The following is a 21,227-nucleotide window of genomic DNA, read 5'->3' on the forward strand; positions in this document are numbered from 1 at the left end:
AGGTCTGTTTCTTTAGGTCTTCATTTCCTTAGGAAGGCTCCTGTGTCACTTAAAACATATTAAAATAAGTTGTAAGCTTGTCTCCAGTTAATATGTCTTTGTTGATTCATTTTCAGACGCACCCAGCGACCCTCAGCACGTGGAAGAAAACATTATCCACCTCTACATATTTTAATCCTTATATTTAGTAACTTGCTGTCCTTTTAGTTTAGAAGGACAGACTGAGGCTCAGAGAGCTTGAATGACCTCCAAATTGCAGGTTTTCAGATACAATACATAGAAGGGCACTTCTGGGGAATCCCCCACACCAGGGGTTTGTGAGCTGCACGTGTATACCTAAAATGCCATCACCAAATCTCAGGTCATAGGTTTTCTCTTAAGTTCTCTTCCTGGAGTTTTCTAGTTTTGGTGTTGCATTTGGGTGTCTGATCCACTTTGAGTTAGTTTTTGTCACAGGTATAAGACCAGTGTCAAGAATATTAACCATTATGCCATCATCACCATAATCAACATCACAATGACTAAAATACTTATTGCACCTTTCACTATACTTTCCCTACATATCTCGAGGCCCTGATAAATGTTCTTTAGTTAAACACAAATGGCTCCTCAACACAGGAAAACATATTCTACCTTGCTCCTGAAAAATTTTTCGACCCTAGTTTTGGAAAAACTGAAAAAGCATCCTATAACACTGAGAATGCAGGTTTGCTCACACAGGCTGGTGGGGGTCTGATAGGCAAGCGTCTATGGAAGGCAGCTTAGAAATCTCTGTCAAAATGACACACACGTGTGCACTGTGGCTCAACAATTCCACTGCAGGGGATTTTTCTTCCCAGAAGATTTCACACAGCAGCAGAACTGCTGAAGCTCATAGTTTTGCACAGAATACTGGTAGCAAAGGGCTGAAAACAACTCAACCACCCAGTAGTCAGGGATGGGGTAAATAAATCAAGTTCCAACAACAGTACAACAGAATTCAAACAGCTGTTCAAAAACAGTAGGCAAATTCTCTTTGTACTGATATGTAAAGGTCTCTGAGATAGGAAAAAATGAAGGCATAGAACAATGGGTACAGTCTGCCACCTTTTGTATAAAAAAGGTAGGAAACGAGACTATGAGTACTTTTGCAAACTAAAAATGTTTCTACTCTATTTATACAAACATATAGTTACATATAATATGAATCTGTGTGGCATCATGATATACTTGTTATAGTTGGTCAGTCGTGTCTGACTTTTTGAGACCCCATGGACTCGACAGTCCATGAAATTCTCCAGGTATGAATACTGGAGTGGATAGCTGTGCCCGTCTCCAGGGGAGCTTCCCTACCCAGGGATCGAACCCACGTCTGCCTGTGTTGAGGGTGGATTTTTCACCAGCTGAGCCACAAGGGAATCCCAAGAACATTGGAGTGGGTAGCCTATCCCTCCTGCAGCGGATCTTCCTGACCTAGGAATCGAACCAGACTCTCTGGCATCGCAGGCGGATTCTTTACCAACTGAGCTTCCAGGGAAGCCTTATATTGCTATCAAGGGAGTAATTATATTACTTAAGTACACATTTTAAGCTACAGTATGTACCACACTGTGTCACATTATAGGTTGTGTTACATCGTCACAGTTCTTATTTAGAAAATATATTTTATATTTTAAACTATTTATATCTATTACAGGTTAATATCTACCGAATTTATAGTATAGATATGTATAATACGTATCAATGATAATGACATATATGTGTGTATAACGCACATATGTATATACGCATGTATCTCTATTTTCATATACACAAAGACACTGTGGAAGGACACTGAAAACATGTTCATGCTTTCATAATTATTCACAGTTGCATAATTATTCAGTTTAATAATCATACGTGTTCAAATAATTGCACCGGTCACCTGAGTGTTCCGTGGTTTTATAGCATGAGAATTTTTTCGGTGGCACACACAAAGTGAGAAGGCTTTTCACTGCATACTGCTTATTTTGAAACCGTTTTAAACCACGTGCTGACTACTGCCAAAACTCGTAAAGCATCTAAAGGAAGTAGTCCTCCGGCCCCTCCCAGCCCTCTCTAGGCCGCGTGGTCCTCGCGGGCCCGCCCAGCGGAGCCGGCCAAAAGCGGCCTGCGTTTTCTGCGCGGCGCTTTCTGCACCGGCCGTCCCACAGGGCGCATGCGCAGACCGCTGGTAGCGCCTGCCTGGCGGGTTTGCTCTGCAAGACCGAGGTGCAGAGGTTCGACCAGGCGAGGGTGTCCGTCTGCGAGGTGAGCGCGCGGCGGCCAGGGCCCGGACGCGAGGGAGAGGCCCTGGGGGTGAGGGCCCGGCTCGCGGGCAAGGAGGCGCGGGCGTCCTCTCAGGGACGCCGAGGCAGACGCTCCTCTTCGCGGGGAAGTCGACGGAAAGGGAGGCGCGAAGTAGCGGCCCTGAGGGGAAGGGGTGCGGGAGGCCGCGCGGGCCAAGTCAACTCTGAGGAGGACGCGGCGGCCTCCCTGTTGCTCACGCCCCGGCTTCCTGCCAATGCTTCCCTGGCTGGAAGGCCTTCCACCCGCCCTCCTCCTCCCGCGTCGCACCTTCCTCCCCGTCCCAGGACCCCACAGACCCTCCCTTTTTATGGCCTCTCTGCTCTCACCCCCAAGAACGCGTTCCTTGGTCCCTGAGGACCCTCCCCGTCCTCCTCTCGGACCCCTGCCCTCCCCTTCGAGGACCCCACGGGCCTTCCCCTTCAGACACACCTGTTGGCCTCCTCAAGGACTCCCGCCCTAGAAAACCCTCCTTCCCCCTCGAGGACCCCTCCCCTTCCCTTCACCCCCCCCCGTTTGGAGGATCCCCCCAGTTTACCCCCTCAGAGACCCCCTGCCTTCCCCTCAGAACAACTTCCTTCCTCCATGAGGACCTCCACCCTCCCCTTCGACGATGCCCCTCAGCCCTCTTCTTCTAGGACCCCACTCTCGCTCTCCCCCACCAGAACCACCCTTCTTCGCCTTTGAAGACCCCCCGTTCCTCTCCAGACCCCCTGGCCCCTCCCCCCAGCCTCCCCCACATTCAAACTCCCCTTTTTTCTTAGGACCCCTCCTCTCCCCTCAACACAGTGCCCTCAGCCTTGGCCCTGCCATTATCCCTCCCCTCTGTCCTGCTCCTGCCTCTCTCCGAGCTCCACCCCCTTTATGTCAGAGGCGCTCCTTCCTTCAGCTCCCCCTTTACCTCCTGTCCCACCTTCCTCTGTGTTTTCCCCCTGGCTCTGGCCCACCTCTCCTCTCCCAGCCCTTACCCTCCCTCAGCCTTCCTGTGGTCCCCCACTTCTGCCCTGGCCCTGGTCCCTCCTTCCTGCCCCTCTTGCCTCAGACCTCCTCCCTCCATCACACCTCTCCTCTCTATATCCTTTCGCTCAGTCCTGGCCCCCTTCCTCTCCTTAGTTCTGCCTCTCCTTTCTGCTCCTCTGCCTCAGTCCCACCCCTTCTCTCTGGGCGCCTACTCCCTGGACACCTCTCCTAGCCCAGACTGGTTCTTCCTCTTTACCTTGCCCCACTCCTCCTCCTCTGGTCCAGCTCTGCATTCTGCCTGGCCTTGCTTTCCTCCTTTCCCCATTCCTCAGCACTTCTCTTTTGGTGGCTCCCTTCAGTCCCTGCTCCCTCCTCCCACAGCCTCAGCTCACCTGGAATCTCTTGGCCTCCACTCCCTTCTCCCAGCACTTATTCCCATTTCTCTGAACTTTCTTCCCTACTCTGAAATCAAGGAACCCACCACCACTCACGTTTTTTAGGGACTCTTTTGCTTTTTTCCCCCCAAGTGTTTAACATCAGCTGCTTTTATGCCTACTTTTCCCTCTCTGGGCGAGGAGAAGGGATTGTGACTCTTTGCTCTAGCTTGGGACCTGGCTAGCCTAGAGAAGCAGGTTGCCAGGATTTCACCGTCATTTCTGCTACTCCTTTGTCAGAATCTTATGCTGCAGCCTGTAGAGATGGAAATTCAGTGGGGGGTATCGTACATCCAAAAAAAGGAAGTAATAGCAAATTTTAAATTGCTGGTAGGTGGATAAGTATTAAGAAAAAATCACAGTCTTCTCATACATTATCCCAGTCTAACTTCTAGCTAAAGAGTTAAAATGTTTAAATAAAAAATAAGAAAATAAATTTGCATTTTTAAGTGATCTCTGCCTTTTTGTTATAGGCTTGTTTGATTTCTTTATATTTTTTGCATAGGGATGCAGTCCTTTGTAGGATGAATGTATTGTAATGATCTTTCCTCATTTGTATTAACTCATTTTTAAAAGCATCTTCTTAGGTGGTTCATGAATTTGTTCAGTTCGTTGTGGTTTGGAGTTCAAGTCTCTTCCCTTCAGTGCCATTTCTGAGATTTTTCTAGCCCGTGTCTGTGCATCTTCTAGACCTGACGCTGTGACTGAGGCAAGAGCCGGTCTGTAGATATGCAAATCTGTGTGAATATTCATTTAGGCATTTGTGTGAAATGAGCTAACTTCCTTTGATTTGCATAACCTCTACTGTCCAGTTAAACTCTGCAAGCCATTTGTGAGTCTCTCTGTGTAGTTTCTGCAGACCCTAAGGTTTCTGACTCTCTTCTTCATCTGATAAAACTCAGCCCACCATCTTCCACAACAGTGTGCTTTGAAGCAGCCTGCCTTTTAGAGTATCTCCATCCTTTGAAGGGTCAAGCTGTAAAAATGCTCCATGTGAAAGAAGTTTTGGATATCTCGAGGAATACCCAGCTCGTTCATCTACGTGATCAAGAAGAAAATCGAGAAACCACCCCCATAAGAAACCCAGAGGCTCCAAGAGTTTCTCATCAAAACTTTAGGTCTTTTCAGCCCCTGTCGGTTACAGGACCTCACCAAGCTGTGAGCCAATTTCAGGAGCTCTGCTGGTGATGGCTGCAGCCAAAGAGCCGCACCACGGAGCAGATGATGGAGCAGCTGGTGCTGGAGCAGTTTCTGAACACGTTGCCAGGGGAGGTTCAGACATGAGCGAAGTCAAAGCAGCCCAAGAGCAGCAAGGAAGCAGGTGACCTGGTGGCAGACTTGATCCAAGCATGTGAGGAGGAAGGTGAGAGAGGGACTTTTTGAACTTTTGCTGTATGCCTGGCATGTAAGAGGGAGCTAAATAAAAACTTGTTCAATGAATGAATGAATGAATTTTGTAATCTCCAGTCTAATCTGCCTAATCCTATGTGAAATGAAAGAAACTTGAGATTTGGCTTTTGCTTTTCATGCTATTTTCGGAGAGTATGCCTTCTCTCTGCTCTGTTCCCCACCCTTCCACTTTTCATTTTGAGCCTAAACCTTAGTGTCAACACAAAACAATACACAGTCAAAAAAAAAAAAAGAGGGCATGCAGTGTGGGAGATAGGAGGCCCGAAATTTCAATTCTGTCAAAATTTGACTGGTGTCTTAGAAACTCAAAGTTACTCGATTGGAACTAAGGGCATCTCACTGGTGATAGAAGAAAGCCATTCACTCCCGATAGCCCTTTGGATGATATTGATACTAAAACCAAAGCTTTGTTTGTGTGTGTGTATATATATATATACATATATACTTATATATGTGTGTATATATATAGACAAGGAGAGAAAGGCAAGGGAACAAGATGGGGATGTGGACCAGTGGGATGGGTTGATTACATTGAAAAATATAAAGAATTAAATTTGAAATAAACATGAGGGTCATGTATGGCTGAATGGTGATGTATCAAGGATTATGATTAGTCCAGTTTTGTGCACCTGCATTCATTAAAAGAATTTTGAAGAGGCTAAGAAAATTTGGAAATCCCAGCAGTGGCCACAGAACTGGAAGAGGTCAGTCTTTGTTCCCATCCCAAAGAAAGGCAATGCCAAAGAATGCTCAAACTAAAGCACAGTTGCACTCATCTCACATGCTAGTAAAGTAATGCTCAAGATTCTCCAAGCCAGGCTTCAGCAATACGTGAACCGTGAACTTCCAGATGTTCAAGTTGGTTTTAGAAAAAGCAGAGGAACCAGAGATCAAATTGCCAATATCCGCTGGATCATCGAAAAAGCAAGAGATTTCCATAAAAACCTCTATTTCTGCTTTATTGACTATGCCAAAGCTTTTGACTGTGTGAATCACAATAAAATGTGGAAAATTCTGAAAGAAATGGGAATACCAGACCATCTGACCTGTTTCTTGAGAAACCTGTATGCAGGTCAGGAAGCAACAGTTAGAACTGGACATGGAACAACAGACCTGTTCCAAATAGGAAAAGGAGTACGTCAAGGGTGTATATTGTCACCCTGCTTATTTAACTTATATGCAGAGTACATCATGAGAAACGCTGGGCTGGAAGAAACACAAGCTGGAATCAAGATTTCCGGGAGAAATATCAATAGCCTCAGATATGCAGATGACACCACCCTTATGGCAGAAAGTGAAGAAGAATAAAGAGCCTCTTGATGAAGGTGAAAGAGGAGAGTGAAAAAGTTGGCTTAAAGCTCAACGTTCAGAAAAGCAGGATCATGGCATCTGGTCCCATCACTTCATGGGAAATAGATGGGGAAACAGTGGAAGCAGTGTCAGACTTTATTTTTTGGGCTCCGAAATCACTGCTGATGGTGATTGCAGCCATGAAATTAAAAGACGCTTACTCCTTGGAAGGAAGGTTATGGCCAACCTAGATAGCGTATTTAAAAGCAGAGACATGACTTTGCCAACAAAAGTCCATCTAGTCAAGGCTATGGTTTTTCCAGTGGTCATGTATGGATGTGAGAGTTGGACGGTGAAGAAAGCTGAGCGCCGAAGAATTGATGCTTTTGAACTGTGGTGTTGGAGAAGACTCCTGAGAGTCCCTTGGACTGCAAGGAGATCCAATCAATCCATCCTAAAAGAGATCAATCCTGGGTGTTCACTGGAAGGTCTGATGTTGAAGCTGAAACTCCAATACTTTGGCCACCTCATGCGAAGGGTTGACTCATTGGAAAAGACCCTAATGTTGGGTAGGATTGGGGGCGGGAGGAGAAGGGGACGACAAAGGATGAGATGATTGGATGGCATCACCGACTCAACGGACATGGGTTTGGGTGGACTCCAGGAGTTGGTGATGGACAGAGAGGCCTGTTGTGCTGCGGTTCATGGGGTTGCAAAGAGCCGGACACGACTGAGCGACTGAACTGAACCGAATAGTAAACATGTTGGACACTTAAAATGTACTACATTGTAAATATTTTATAATAGTGTTTTACCTCTCTTAGTAGTTCTTGAGATAGGTATTACCCTCCTTCCACAGATGAGAAGACAGAGGCACAGGGAGATTGAATAACTTACCTGTGAACGTGTTCGTCGTTCAGTCGTGTCTGACTTTTTGACCCCATGGACTGTAGCCTGCCAGGCTCCTTGCCAGTGGAATTCTCCATGCAAAAAGACTGGAGTGGGTTGTCATTTCTTTCTCCAAGGGATTACGTCTGAGCCACCAGGGAAGCCCAACTTGCCTGTGGTCCACAATTATTAATAGTAATTGGCAGTCAGGATTCCGACCTCCGTGGCTGGCTCCAGAGTCTGTCATCTTATTAATCGTGGCTGTTAATACTGCCTCCATCGGACATAGGGCATATGGTCCCACAGAATTTTTAAACTTGGTCAAAGACACAGCCTTTGATGGAGCTGAAATTCAAGAGAAGGGAAAGAGCTTGCTAGGGTATGAGAAGAAACTATAGAATAGTGAAAGGTACTCTTGGAAAGAGACCACAAACAAGGAAGGACTTCAGGTTTCCTGAGGGAAGGTGGTGGTTGTCTTCTAGATCCCTGAGTGAAAAAGATGTAGTAATAAGAGTTGTGGTCTTTTTTTTTTTTTTTTACTACCTGCTTTGTGCCCCACACACAGCAGGTAATGTTTAACCCTTATAGGTGCCTGTAGAATTAGAGAGATGATTGTAATTTTCATGTTACAATTGAGAAACTGAAGTTCTCTGGTGACTAAATCGATGGTGAAGCTAGGACCATTGATACAAATGTAGAGGGAAGGTTTACTTTATTTGGAAGGCACTGAAAATCCATGGAAGCATTTAGAGGTGGGAGGTAAACAAACCTCTTTTCTGGAATTGCCACAGTGAGCTGAGAAATGATTTTTTTGGTTTTTCTCTTGTCATAGGAAGTGCTGCTTCTGCCCATGGCAGGTGAGGGGTTGGCAGGCTACTCTCTGTGTCTGTGAGTGCTGCCAGACTGGACTCAACTCTGTGGTTATTCCTTCTCCCTTCTAGGTTACTCTGCTCAGAACTGTGTCCTTGCAGAAGAGAGAAACACAAAACACCACCAAAAGAAGGACACAAAGATGTCTGACAGGAAGCCATTTGTTAGATCTCAGGTGAGTCAGGTTTTCTTCTGACTTAGTTCTGCAGTGTGAGGAGCTCCCCTTTCTGATTTCTAGACCTCCTCTATCTAATTAAACATCCTCATTTCCTTAAAGTCTTTATGTAAACTTTACCTAACTGAGCCTTTCTTTCCCAGGCGTCTGTATCAGAGTTTTCTTCTGACTCTTTGTTTTTGCTTTCCTGCTTTTTCTCACACTTATTGCCACCACCACATACCACATCTTTAATATTTTCTCTCTTTTCCTGTCTCTTGAATTAATTTTTCATTGTTTATTGTTCCATTATCTCTCCACTTTTGACTTAGTCAAAGCAACCCTCATGTGATTTGTACTACTATTATGCTCCTTTTTATAGATGAAATAACTGTTGTGAATTTTTAAAAATTTGCTCCTTAATGTTCTTGTTAAATCATGTTTTGAAACCTAGAAGAAGCTAATGTGTTGCACTTGCTTTAGAAAAAAATTCATGGGTGAGGGGAAGGCGTTTGACAGTTAGGAAAAGAAAGTGTTTACAAATGCTCCTTGAGGAAGAGCTAAGGGGAAGAGAGGTGAGAAATATTGTTCCAGGTGATCTGTTCCTGAGAATAGCCCTCTTTCCCTACAGTGTCTGTGTCTAGGATCGCAAGTGAAGATGCCCTCAGAGATGACTGAGGTAATAAAAGAGAATTTGTAAGTGGGTGGATTGTGACAACATGGGGGGCATCTGCCCCATCTAAGGGCAGCTATGTTTCAGCATCAGCTGATGGCGCCATGTGAGAATGTGGACCCTGATGCCTAGATCTTCTGATTTTTTAAAGTGAAGTCAAAAAATCCTGCTAATAATATGAATTATACTAATATTTTGGTGTTGGCAACTAACAAATTTTGAAGAAAGAATAAAGAACACATGTGAGCCAAATAAACCCCTCTATAAAAGCTGGGCAGTCAGTACATGCTCTCTAGTTCGTTGATCTGCATAATGTTTCCATGAAAACACAAGAGACGTATATTAGTAAAATGGGTATCATGGTCTTCGGTAGTCTTCCAATACCTGCTTCTTACATTCACCTTTCTGTTACCAAGAATGTTGCATGTAATTGTAATTACTTAGTTTGTATTACTGGATTATTCTGAGGTGTGATTATGTGTGTGTTAGTCACCCAGTGATCATGGCATCTGATGCCATCACGTCATGGCAAATAGATGGGGAAAGAGTGGAAACAGTGGCTGACTTTATTTTTGGGGGCTCCCCAAGCACTGCAGGTGGTGATTGCAGCCATGAAATTAAAAGACACTTACTCCTTGGAAGGAAGTTTATGACCAACCTAGACAGCACATTGAAAAGCAGAGATGTTCCTTTGTCAACAAAGGTCCATCTAGTCAAGGCTATGGTTTTTCCAGGAGTCATGTATGATTGTGAGAGTTGATTGTAAAGAAAGCCAAGTGCCAAAGAATGGATGTTTTTGAACTGTGGTGTTGGAGAAGACTCTTGAGAGTCCCTTGGACTGCAGGGAGATCCATCCAGTCCATCCTAAAGGAGATCAGTCCTGGGTGTTCACTGGGAGGACTGGTGTTGAGGCTGAAACCCCAGTCCTTTGGCCACCTGATGCAAAGAGGTGATGCACTGGAAAAGAACCTGTTTCTGGGAAACATTGACGGCAGGAGGAGAAGGGGATGACAGAGGATGAGATGGTTGGGTGGCACCACCAACTCCATGGACATGAGTTTGGGTAAACTCCGGGAGCTGGTGATGGACAGGGAGGCCTGGCGTGCTGCAGTTCATGGGGTTGTAAAGAGTCGGACACGACTGAGTGACTGATCTGAACTGAACTGAACTGAGTCGCTCAGTTGTGTCTCACTCATTGCAACTGCAGGGACTGTAGCCTGACAGTCTCCTATGTCCATGGAATTCTCTAGGTGAGTATACTAGAGTGGGTTGCCATTCCTTTTTCCATGGGATCTTCATGACTGAGGGATTGAACCTGGGTCTCCTGCATTGCAGGCAGATTCTTTACCATCTGAGCCACCAGGGGAGCCCCAATATCATCATACATTTATCTCTTCTACCATAAATGAGTGTTTGGGTCTTGCCTAGATTTTGGAGGTTATAAGACAGTACACATGAGCAGATACACCTAGGAATAGGTATATTTCTGGACCCAAAAGTGGTTTACCAATTTACATTTCCCTGGTGGCTCAGACGATGAAGCATCTGCCTGCAACGCGGGAGACCTGGGTTCAATCCTTGGATCGAGAAGATCCCCTGGAGAAGGAAATGGCGACCCACTCCAGTACTCTTGTCTGGCAAATTCCATGGATGGGGGAGCCTGGTAGGCTGCAGTCCACGGGATCGCAAAGAGTCACACACAACTGAACTCACACACAACTGAGCAACTTCACTTTTAGCATCTTTTAAGAGGTCTCAAAAGCCCACATTCTAAGATTTTCGTTGGTGGCTCAGTCAGTAAAGAATCTGCCTGCAGTGCAGGAGATGGAGGTTCAATCCTTGGTCAGAAAGATCCCCTGGAAAACAAATGGGAACCTGCTGTGTAGTATTCTTGCCTTGGAAATCCCATGGACAAAAGAGCTCGGTCACAGTGGATGGGTCTCAAAATTTTGAGTCAGGCACGACGGAGCAACTACACCACCACCACCACGAAGATTCCCCCTTCTCGACAGTATTTGGTATTGTCCAACGTCTTAATTTTTGTCAGTTGAATGAGTATAAAGTCATACTTTGTCATTTTGAAATGCATTTTCTTATTATAAGATTGGCCATCTCTGCATATTTATGAGCTGTTTGTGTTTTGTGGATGAGTCACTGAGGCTTAACCTATCCACACTCACAGAGCTTGTAAGAGAGAACCAGAACGTAGACCCAGCTGTCTCTTTTTCCTGGGATTGGGGTATACTGCTCAGCTTTTATTTGCATTTTTCTCTCTTTATTAAGGAACTTAAAAGGATCTTTCTCCTCCCACACAGATCTCTAGAAATTCGCAGCAGGAGCTGTCTTAGAAATATTCCTACTTCTCTCAAGAGTTCAAATCAAAAGAAAGATATACTTATTTTTTCTCTTTCTTTTTTATGTTTTAAATTATGAAACTATGATAACACATTTACAGGAGGCTTGGAGAGTTCACAACAAAGTTACATATAGTTCCACTATGTGGTGGTTGGTGGTTTAGTCGCTAAGACATGTCCAGTTCTTGTGACTGCATGGACTGTAGCCTGCCAGGCTCCTCTGTCCAGGGGATTCTCCAGGCAAGAATACTGGAGTGGGTTGCTATTTGCTTCTCCAGGGGTCTTGCCGACCCAGGAATCAAACCCAAGTCCCCTGCATTGCAGGGAGATTCTTTACCAGCTGAGCTATGAGGGAGCTATGGGGGAAGTTCTACTATAAATTACAATTATTTTTAAGTAGATAAATTACAATTTTTAGTTGGACTTCCAATATCAAACTCAAAAAATTAATGGAATGAATAAAGTTAGAAGTCTATAGTAGATCTGAAAAGCAGTATGAACCAATTGAACATAACTTCAGATTTATATAGTTTTCACACAACAAGAGAATCCAAATTCTGTTCAAGTACCCATAGACTATAAACTAGGAGACCATGGAACATATCCAGGGATATTAAGTGCAAAAGTTTCATGGCCTGAAGGTATTGAAATCATATAGAGTCTGTTCTCCTATCACTGTGGAATTATGTTAGAAGTTAATACCAAAAGATATTGGAAAATAACCCACATATTTTCAAGTGCAGTGTGACATTTCCCAAGAGAGATCTTTGACTTAGCCATTGAAAGCCTCTATAAAGTTAGAAGGCTGAAAAAAACAAGAGGGTGATTGCAGAGAAGAAAACATTTTAATGAGAAAGACTTAAAGGAAAGAAACCCTTGTAGGTCCCTGAAACCTTTGGATTAGAGTCTTTCTGCTTGTCTGAATGTGTGCTTCATGGTCAGTCCCCTCTTACCAGGCACCTTTATCCCTCTTTGGGATAATTCCGGATTTCAATCATTTAGGAGTATATCTTGTATTTCAGGAATTGATGACTTTCGAGGATGTGGCTGTGGACTTCAGTCCAGAAGAATTACCCTACCTCAGTGCTTCTCATAGGAAGCTCTACCGGGAGGTGATGCTGGAAAATTACAGGAACCTGGTCTCCTTCGGTAAGCTGTGATGACCAAAATTGTTTCCAGACATTGGCATATGTCCCTAGTGGCAGAATCTTTGGAAACAGGCTTTATTTTTCTTGTGTGTAAATTTGCACTTGCCTGTTATCTCAGAGCCTTTAGAAACCAGGCTGGGAGTTCCTGAGGGTACAGGACAGAACCCCCAAGTTATAAGTCTCCTTCTTCAACAGGTTACCAGTTCCCTAAACCTGACATTATCTCACAGCTGGAAGAGGAGGAGTCACATGCTAGGGAGGAAGACGGGAGTGCAGTGACATGTCAAGGTGAGCAGTGAGACCGGGATCTTGGGGAGACAACCCTGCTCAGTGAGCAGGGGCTGGGAGCTGGTCCTCAGAGCCCACTCAGCTTAGGCAGAGGGCCAGTAGGTGCTTTCACCTTAGGGGCTCGTGTGGCCACGCCACATCATGCTCACTCGGTACTTCTTTTATCTCCTCTCTGAAGCTCATCTCTTCCTCTCCTGCTTAGCTCCAGGGAGGCCAGTTTCCGTATCCTCTAATGTTCAAGCCCCTGCATTCATTTGTGCCTTTCCCCTGACAGCTAGAAATCAGAGGTCTTTTCTCTGTCCCTGAGACAATCGAAAACCTTGGTGTGATACCACTGCTCTTTCCAGCCCTCACGGAGGTGACATAAAGCACACATCAGGTTCTTACCACTCCCAAAAGAAAATCCAGACTTCTAGCAAAACATTTAAATCCGTCCCAGTCTGGCCCAAAAGTCACATCCAGCTTCATCTCTCATAGATACTCCTACTAGAACCCTATATTGCTGCTCCCCAGGACTGTGTACTTCCATAGTCAGTGTCTGCTCAGAATAAGCTTGCTGCCCATTTGACTGCTTGCTCAGCCCTAATGCCTTCCCCTGCCTGATCTTTTTCCATTCCCAGATGAAATTCCCCAAACTCTCCTTTTGTACATTTATAGCCTGATTAGAGTCTTTGTACAGACTTACGAACATCCAGGTGGATGATGCTTTGCTCGGAATCAGCGTTTAGTAAATGTTGAATTGAATGTGTAAAACGAGAGATTGGGAGCCAAGAAAAGAGTTGGAGTTCTCTTGCTTTATTCTGAGTGAGAAGGTGTTGACCGGTGTACTCCAGTGTTTCCCCAATAGTCCTACAGAATTATGATAATCGGGGTTCTTTACAAAAAAAAAAACCCAAAAGTGTTGCCTAACAAGATCAGTTCGAGAAATGCTACCTCTTACATTTCCCCTCTTGGAGATCTGAGATGCTGCTTAAGGGATCTGAAGAGTCCTACAAGAGTGAAAGCTGACTTGCATCGTACGGTATCTCCCGGATTGACCTGACAGTAGAATCCCTTTATGGCCAAAGTTGTATTAGTTCCTCCAAAGCGCAGTGATGTACCAAGCATGGTCTGGAAGTTGCAGCCAAACCCCAGTCCCCCCTCTTTCTCTGGTTTCCTTCTCATTCTCTTGTCAGTGCCTCTGGCATCTTTGTCAATGTTCAGTCCTCCTAGATGGTCTTTGCTGCCTCACCCTCACCTATCCTTGCTTGCTGTCTTCTGCATCCTTCTCCCACTCTCTCCTTTGGTTCCTGGAAAACTCTCAAACCTCTGTACTAATGTGTGTGTAATGATTGGTCTCTTTCTTCTGTTTCTACTATAATGATGTTTTTCTCTGAGTAAAAAATAGTAGAGGACCTTTTACATTTCTTTTAGGTTGCGAGGACCAATCTGAAACCAAAGATCTAACTCCAGAGTAAAGCCTGCCTGTAGAGAAATCATCCTCGGGGGCAAGAATAGAGGATTTGTAGGCAGGTGACTCCTTGTGTGCCCACACGAGAGAGTCTTGTGCTGATGATCCGCTGGAGTTGCACCAGGTCAAGCCGGCAGAAGTTTTGAGTCCCATAAAAATAAGTGACCCCAAGACCCTCACTCAGGAAGGAAGCCACGAGGGTGATCAACTAGAGAAAAGCTCAGAACTTAAGAAACCATCGGAGAGTCTGCTAGGAAATGGTCCTCGGGAGCACAGTACTCTTGGAGCCTGCACCAGGTCCTGCCTGGCCCACAACTCGTTTTTCCTCCGACAGAACAAACACTATAGATGTGAATTTTGTGGGAGAGACTTCAGTACCCGAGGAGGCCGGGAGAAGCACCAGCAAATCCACACGGGGAAGAAGCCCTTTGTATGTAAACGGTGTGGGGAGGCCTTCTACCTCATGCCGCACCTCAGCAGGCATCAGAAGACTCACTGGGATGGGAAGTCCTTGACCCAGCGTGCAGATGTCTACGGCCGCGTGAGCATTCAGAGGCAGGACTGCCATGAGCGTCTCGAGTGTGGCAAAGCTGTCATCCAGGCTGTCCATCATGTGCAGCATCTCAAAGCCCACGAAGCAGCAAGAGCCCTGCCACGTGAGTTACCCCGAGACAAGATGTATTTGATTGGATGTAAGCGGCAGCACGACTGCGTTGGAAAAAGAGCCCATCAGTGTTGCGACTGTGGCAGAAGGTTGCGTCAAAGATCACACCTCATCCAGTACTACAGGATTCACACTCAGGAGAGGCCTTACCAGTGCCAGCTGTGTGGGAAGTGTTTCAGCTGACCCTCCTGCCTCACTCAACATTACCAACTCCATTCTCAAGAGAAGCCCCTGGAGTGCCATTACTGTTGAAACACGTCCAGTCAGAACATTCTCAACCTCTTAGGCTTTCTCCTGGAGAGAGACCCTTGGAGCGCTCTGAATGAAAGAAGGTCTTGCACCAGCCCTCCCACCTTGTTAACAACTTGAAAACATGTCATGGTGTAGTCAGAAAACAGCAAGCGGTTGCAAGGTGATAGAACAGTCTTTTTGCAGACGGACAGTCAGCACGTGTGCCAGTCACTGAAGCAAAAAACCTTACAGAGTATTTTTGGGAAAGAAGCCGATAGAGTTTGTCCTTCTCTGGTGGTGTCCATAGAATAGAGAACCTCGATTTTGACATCCCGACAAAAAATGTGTGACTGGCAGGTGTGCTCCAGACAGGAACTCTGTTGTCTGAATTTTTACAGAAGTGTTGACATACAATATCTTTACCACGTGGGATGCATCAGCAAAGGGCATCGTAAAAAGGTGTGTGAGGTGTACCTATGGTGATAATCCACAAAGCTGAAGTAATTGGTAATGTGCTTACATAGACATTCATAATTTTGAAAACATTGCCATGTGTATTATTTGATCAGTTAAGGAATGCTGCACTGCACCTGTGTTGAGGATATTTATTTCATATGTACAGATAGAGCAAACTTGAAACTCCAGGTTGTCATTTGATTTGACCTGGGTTGTAAGTGATGAGGCAAAAACTGAACCCCAGCTTGGTTTGGTTCGCTTGTTTGGTTTTTGAGAGTCCCTGAGATACTTATTTTAAATCTTGATGCTCAACCCAGGTTTGTTTTCTTCCTGCCACATTCTCTCTGAAGAAAAGTAACATCTGTACTGACCGAAGCCACCTTTCTTTTTAGTAATTTCAGTGTTATTTCATGTTAAATCAGATGGGACACTGGTGGAACTAGGGGGTCAAAGAGATTGTTAAAGTGAAGTTCAGATAGCCATTTCTCTTACAATTTAGAATTAGATGAATTTTGGGGACACTGATCAGGGAAGAATATTTTTGCTAAACACTTTCTTATAATTGGTCTTGTAGATCGTAAATCTGCTGCTGATCAAGTAGCATGTTTAGTAGTTTTATATGTGAGGGTTTGGGGTTTTGCATTTTTGAAAAAAAGGAGTATTTGAAAACGGTTTCTGTTGTAGGACTCGGGCGTCATCAGCACAGCCAGCTTCACCTAAAGTCCTATTTCTATGCTGGGCATACTTCACTCAAAAGTACGAGCCACGAGTTGCACTAAAAATCTCTTTTATGCCATAGTGTTCTAATGTAAAGGTTTTGCATCACTGACTTGAATGATGGTCAGATGCAAACACACCTGGGAACCAGGTGACCTAGTGTCTCAGAATCTGACTCCTGGCCTGGCAGGGTGGGTTGTGTCTGTCGTTATTCACTGCCGTGCTTTTTCTCATCCTGCCGTTTCTGACCTATGATGTGTGGCTACAAAGTCATGAACTTAAAAACCAACATGAGTCATTAGGGCCTGCACCAGCCAAATGAGCACTTGATCCACATGAGCGCTCACTACACAGCCCCTCATCCTTGTTTCCCAAGTTCCTGGTGGAACAGCCCTCACTGACTGGCCCTGTTTCCTCCCATGGACCACCCTCCCCACCCACTGTATATTTGTTTCTGATCCTGCCACCACTACCTGAAGGGAAGATAATGTCAGTATGGCTTATTGTTGATGTTGTTAATTAACCTTCATTTGTTTCTCTTGGTGATTAATAAATATCTCTCAGGAGAAACTTTCAGGAGAGCTTCCAATTTCTCCTCCAACTTTTACCTACTGAATTCTAGAATCTAGCAAGTGGGTTTTACATACAGCCGTTTTTACTCTGTCATACTAGTGATTTTTTCATTTTTCTCATCCCTTCTACGTTTAGTAATTAGAATTCTGTGAGGAAAAGTTGCTCCTCTAGATTTTTATTCAGTAATTTATTTATATAGCATGGATTTGTGGCATGGGCTGTAATTCAACATGACCATTACTTACTTTAGAATTGTTCCAGCTCTGGCCACTGGGAGTCCTTCCGAGTTGGCTCCTGTGCCTTTTCGAAAAGACTCCATCCTTTTTCTGAATGGTTGTAACTGTAACCTCCATGCACTCCAGGAAAACCCTGTCATTTCTTTATGATAACTTCTACCTCACCACTACCTTGTGAAATCTGCTGCTTTCCCTGGGATCATAGCTTTACTCACACCCTTCATCAGTCTGCCATCCCATTTGTTCCTTCACCATTTTTGCTAAATCTCCATACTACCCCAATTATTATTAGCTTAACACACTTTCTTTCAATTGTGTCATCTCTGTTCTTTAAACTTCAGTATATCTACCTAAAAAGGAAAATTTTAAATCAACTCAGAAAAAGTGTCTTACCCAGACCATAATCAGATTTTCCTAGTCATTGCCGAGATGTCCTTTTATAGCTGGCTTGTTTGAACCTGGATCCAAATGTGCTCTATTAATTGCATTTGGTTGTCTGATTTCAAGTTTCTCTTAACCTAAAGCAATCTCTTCTCACTTTTTCTTAGTGCCTTGTGTGACCCCAAGAATAATGTAGAAATATATTTCCCCCCTCTCTCCACCCAATTCCTAGTATAGCTAACAGCTTTTATATTCCTTATATTAAGGTTTAACTGTTTAATTTTAGAAGCCCTCATTTTTTAATTTATTTTTAATTCTGATAAACACATGACATAAAATTAACCATCTCAGACATTTTTAAGTGGTCAGTAGTGTTAAGTAGAGCCACATTATTGTGCAGTGAATACTCAGGACTTTTCGTCTTGAAAAACTCAAATTCTGTATCCATGGAACAAGAACTCCCCATTTCCCCCTCGCTCCAGCCATGGCAGCCATCTTTCTGGCTCTCATTTTTTTAAAGCTTTGTGTGATTAAGCCAGTAGTCCTGAAAGAAACTAGGTCAGTTGTCCTGTGGAATGTCCCCCCTTGTAAATGTGTCTGTTTGCTTCCTGTGGTATCCTTAACTTGTCCCTCTCTCCCTGTATTTTCTGTAAATGGAAGTTAGTGCTAAACTCTGGAGAATTTAGTTTGATTCGTCTTCAGCTGCTTTGGCAGGAATACCTCGTAGGTGGTTTTGTGTACTTTATATCATATCCCGGTCAAGTTTTTTGCCCCTGCCAAAGGTCTAGGCTCTTGAAGTCATTCTCCAAGCCACTGCACCATTCTCCAAGCTTGCACCATTCACAGGCAGGAAGGTTTCATAGTTTTCACCATCCATGTACTCTTCATGATCCAGCTGCATGTTCCTTCTTCACCACCTCTTCTAGATTTTTCTTTACGTGTCTCCCCCCATTACTCCATCCTGGTCTTTAGATATTTGGATTAAGAGGTGATAGAGACTCCTCGAGGGGGTCTGCTGTGGAACATTTGTCGAGGGCCCTGGGCCAAGGCTTCTTAAGAGACCTTAACTCTAGAAAGCCAGGGAGCATCAGACTTGACTCTGTTCCGATGCTGCTTTCATACCACAGATGGCAGCAGTGACAACGTGGGTAGTTAACTCTGCCGGTCATCCCTGGACTAGTTGGAATTTATAAAATATGCACAAGCCACTGCCTCCATACTTTTCAAGCTGAGCTCTAGTTGCCTGTGGTGGCAGGTACCTCAGCCTGTTATCTTTCACCTTGCTGCTTTTCTTGCTCCTATTCTAGTGGGCCCCCAAGGATAATACTATTCTTTGTGGCTTTTCCCAACCAATTCCTGATACATCAGACAGTTTGAGCACTGGTCTTATACTCAGGCTATTTTTTTAATGTAGAAACACTCATGTTGTAAGCTTTCTTTGATTATGCAAGTAATACCTATCTGTTGAAGATGATTAGAAAATACTATCATCTTTGAGGATTTGGTTGTTTTTTTTTTAATATTTGTATTTCCTGTCTTAGATATACTTGCTGCCAGAAGAGGTATACACTGTTCAGACATTTTTTCCTGTGTATAGGTTTCTATAGATTTTTAAAGAAAATACATACTATTTTAAAGGTGGCAATTTTCTTGTAATATATCATGAACATCTTCCCACATTCCTAAATGTATCCCCCAGTTTCATCTTTCAGGACTACCTCATACTTGGTTGCATAGACTTGGCCTAATTTATTTCCCTAGACTTCTAGGTTTGGAAAATGGGGTTACTGTTCTTTATCTCTTTTTTTTATTCCATTGCAAACCTTTTATTTTTTTTATTTAGTTATAATTAACATACTGTATTATATGAGGATGGGGGGATAGACCGGAAAAGTGAGGGGATTAAGAAGTACAAACTTCCAGCTATAAAATAAGTCACAGGAATGTAATGTACAAGTAGGGAATATAGTCAGTACTGTTGTGACAGCTTTGTGGTGGCAGATGGTAACTGTGCTGATTGTGGTGATTGTTGCTGAATGTGTAAGAATGCTCACTCCCTGTGTTGTACACCTGAAACTTATCTGGTACATGTGCGCTGCTTCCCCATTACCTCCTGAGTCTTGGAATTTCCATCAGCAACTTGCTCTGATGTCTTTGCATGTGGTTGTGTTCCCCAAGGAGAAGTTCCCAGCAATAGACCTTCTGGGCCAAAAGGTATATGTATCTTGAAGGCTTTGGAAGCACCCCTGGCCTTCTCTCCTCAAGGTCAAAAAGATGTGTACACTTGTTTTTTTTTCTCTTGGGAGCAAGTGAACTACTCAACTCTCTGTGAAGAACTACTACAGTTGCTCTGTGAAGAATTTGCACTCTTAACCCCGCTTAGGGAATTAAGAGGCCTAATGTCAGGCCTGGAAAGATCCACAGATGAAGTAGTTTGTCCACACCCTCATTTTACCAGTTGTGTTAGGTTTACTTTCCTCATTAAACAGTAGTAAGCATATTAAAAAAAAAAATTCAGAAACACAGCAGGCTAATAAACTCCCCCGCCCCGGGGTGCTCTCATCAGAGCACACACCCAGGACCATGCTTGTGTTCACTGGCTGAGGAGCCCCTTGGTAGGGTAGGGAGAGTGTGGGCTTTGGAGCTGGGCTGACCTGAAGCCAGAGCCAGCTCCCTCCTCAGAAGCCGCTTAACCTCACTTTCTCAGGAAATGCGGTAACAGTGCCTCCCCTTGGAACTCTTGAAAGGCCTGGAGCTCGTCCGTACAACAGAGCCTAACAGTGCCTGGTACATAGTAGGCACTCAGGGGGTGTTCTTAAAGTTCTCTTAGTGACAGTTGCTAAACCGCAGAATTACAGACCACAGCCATATGTCAGATACAACCACACCTTAGCACATTGGAGTATTCACTGTACTTTAAATAATTTTTCTGAGTAAACATTTTTCGTATAATTACAGATTTGGAGTTCTCTTTTTCTCACTAATTTGTAATGACAATTTAAAAATGGCAGTGATATAAAGGTTGGGTAAACAGATCATAAAGCATTGTATTTGTAGTTGTTTTCTGAAGATAGATTTCCAAAAAGTGGTATTACCAGATGAGACAGGAAAAGCATTTCTGTGGTTCTCAAAAGATGGTGCAGAATTTGTTTCCTGAGGGGCAGCACTCACAGCCACCAGCTACAGGCAGGGCAGGAGGCGGGTGGGCAGAGATGTGTATAGCTAATCAGTCACGCTGGCCCTGAACCTGAAGACTGGCCCACAACCTTTCTCAGCATAGCACTCCTTATAAGACAGACTGAGCAGTTCATATTTGCAAAGAAATGGCTTTCCCATGCCTGGTATAAAGAAGCCTTTGAACAACATTACCAGCATTGGATATTTATTACTTAAACCAAGAAAATGTTTGCCTGTTTGATAAGCCAAAAAAGTGATTCTTGGTACCTCATGAATTCCCTCCTGCCCGTGTATGCTTTTAAACTTCTCTGTGTATAATCTAGGCCTTTTGCCCATTTTACTATTGTGTCTGTGCTTTTTTTCTTTTTTACTGATTTGCACAAACTGGTTTTCCTTTTTTTAAAAGGATTTTTAAAAGGATTCCTATTGTTCATTTGAGAGCACTAACTTGACTCATTAAAAACAATTTCAGTTTTATGAAAAGGTAGATCTCTCTACCTCATTGGAAAAGACCCTAATGCTGGGTAGGATTGAGGGCGGGAGGAGAAGGGGATGACAGAGGATGAGAT

At 44.2% G+C, this 21,227-nt stretch overlaps 1 protein-coding gene across 2 annotated transcripts; it reads left to right on the forward strand.

Annotated features, from left to right (window-relative positions):
• Positions 1-1,901: 1,901 nt before the first annotated feature.
• On the forward strand, positions 1,902-19,994 carry LOC145537799 (zinc finger imprinted 2-like). 2 transcript variants are annotated; one of them, XM_081568666.1, is made up of 6 exons: positions 1,902-2,268; positions 8,228-8,331; positions 8,942-8,989; positions 12,360-12,486; positions 12,681-12,773; positions 14,187-17,457. In XM_081568666.1, exons 2-6 carry the CDS (start codon positions 8,299-8,301, stop codon positions 14,228-14,230), a joined length of 345 nt encoding a protein of 114 aa, XP_081424792.1. In that variant the 5' UTR covers positions 1,902-2,268; positions 8,228-8,298; the 3' UTR covers positions 14,231-17,457. The 2 variants fall into 2 exon arrangements, with proteins under 2 accessions (XP_081424792.1, XP_081424793.1); XM_081568667.1 differs by lacking the exon at positions 8,942-8,989 and having other exon boundaries at positions 2,107-2,268; positions 14,187-19,994.
• Positions 19,995-21,227: the final 1,233 nt, after the last annotated feature.

Source organism: Giraffa tippelskirchi, chromosome Y, assembly GCF_054371585.1.
Source record: "Giraffa tippelskirchi isolate mGirTip1 chromosome Y, T2T-mGirTip1v1.2.pri, whole genome shotgun sequence".
Taxonomy (NCBI): Eukaryota; Metazoa; Chordata; class Mammalia; order Artiodactyla; family Giraffidae; genus Giraffa; species Giraffa tippelskirchi.

Coding starts and splice junctions, on each gene's coding strand:
- LOC145537799 (XM_081568666.1), top strand. CDS start 8,299: ATGTCTGACAGGAAGCCATTTGTTAGATCTCAG. Junction 8,332..8,941: donor AGCCATTTGTTAGATCTCAG/GTGAGTCAGGTT, acceptor CTTTCCCTACAG/TGTCTGTGTCTAGGATCGCA. Junction 12,487..12,680: donor CAGGAACCTGGTCTCCTTCG/GTAAGCTGTGAT, acceptor CTTCTTCAACAG/GTTACCAGTTCCCTAAACCT.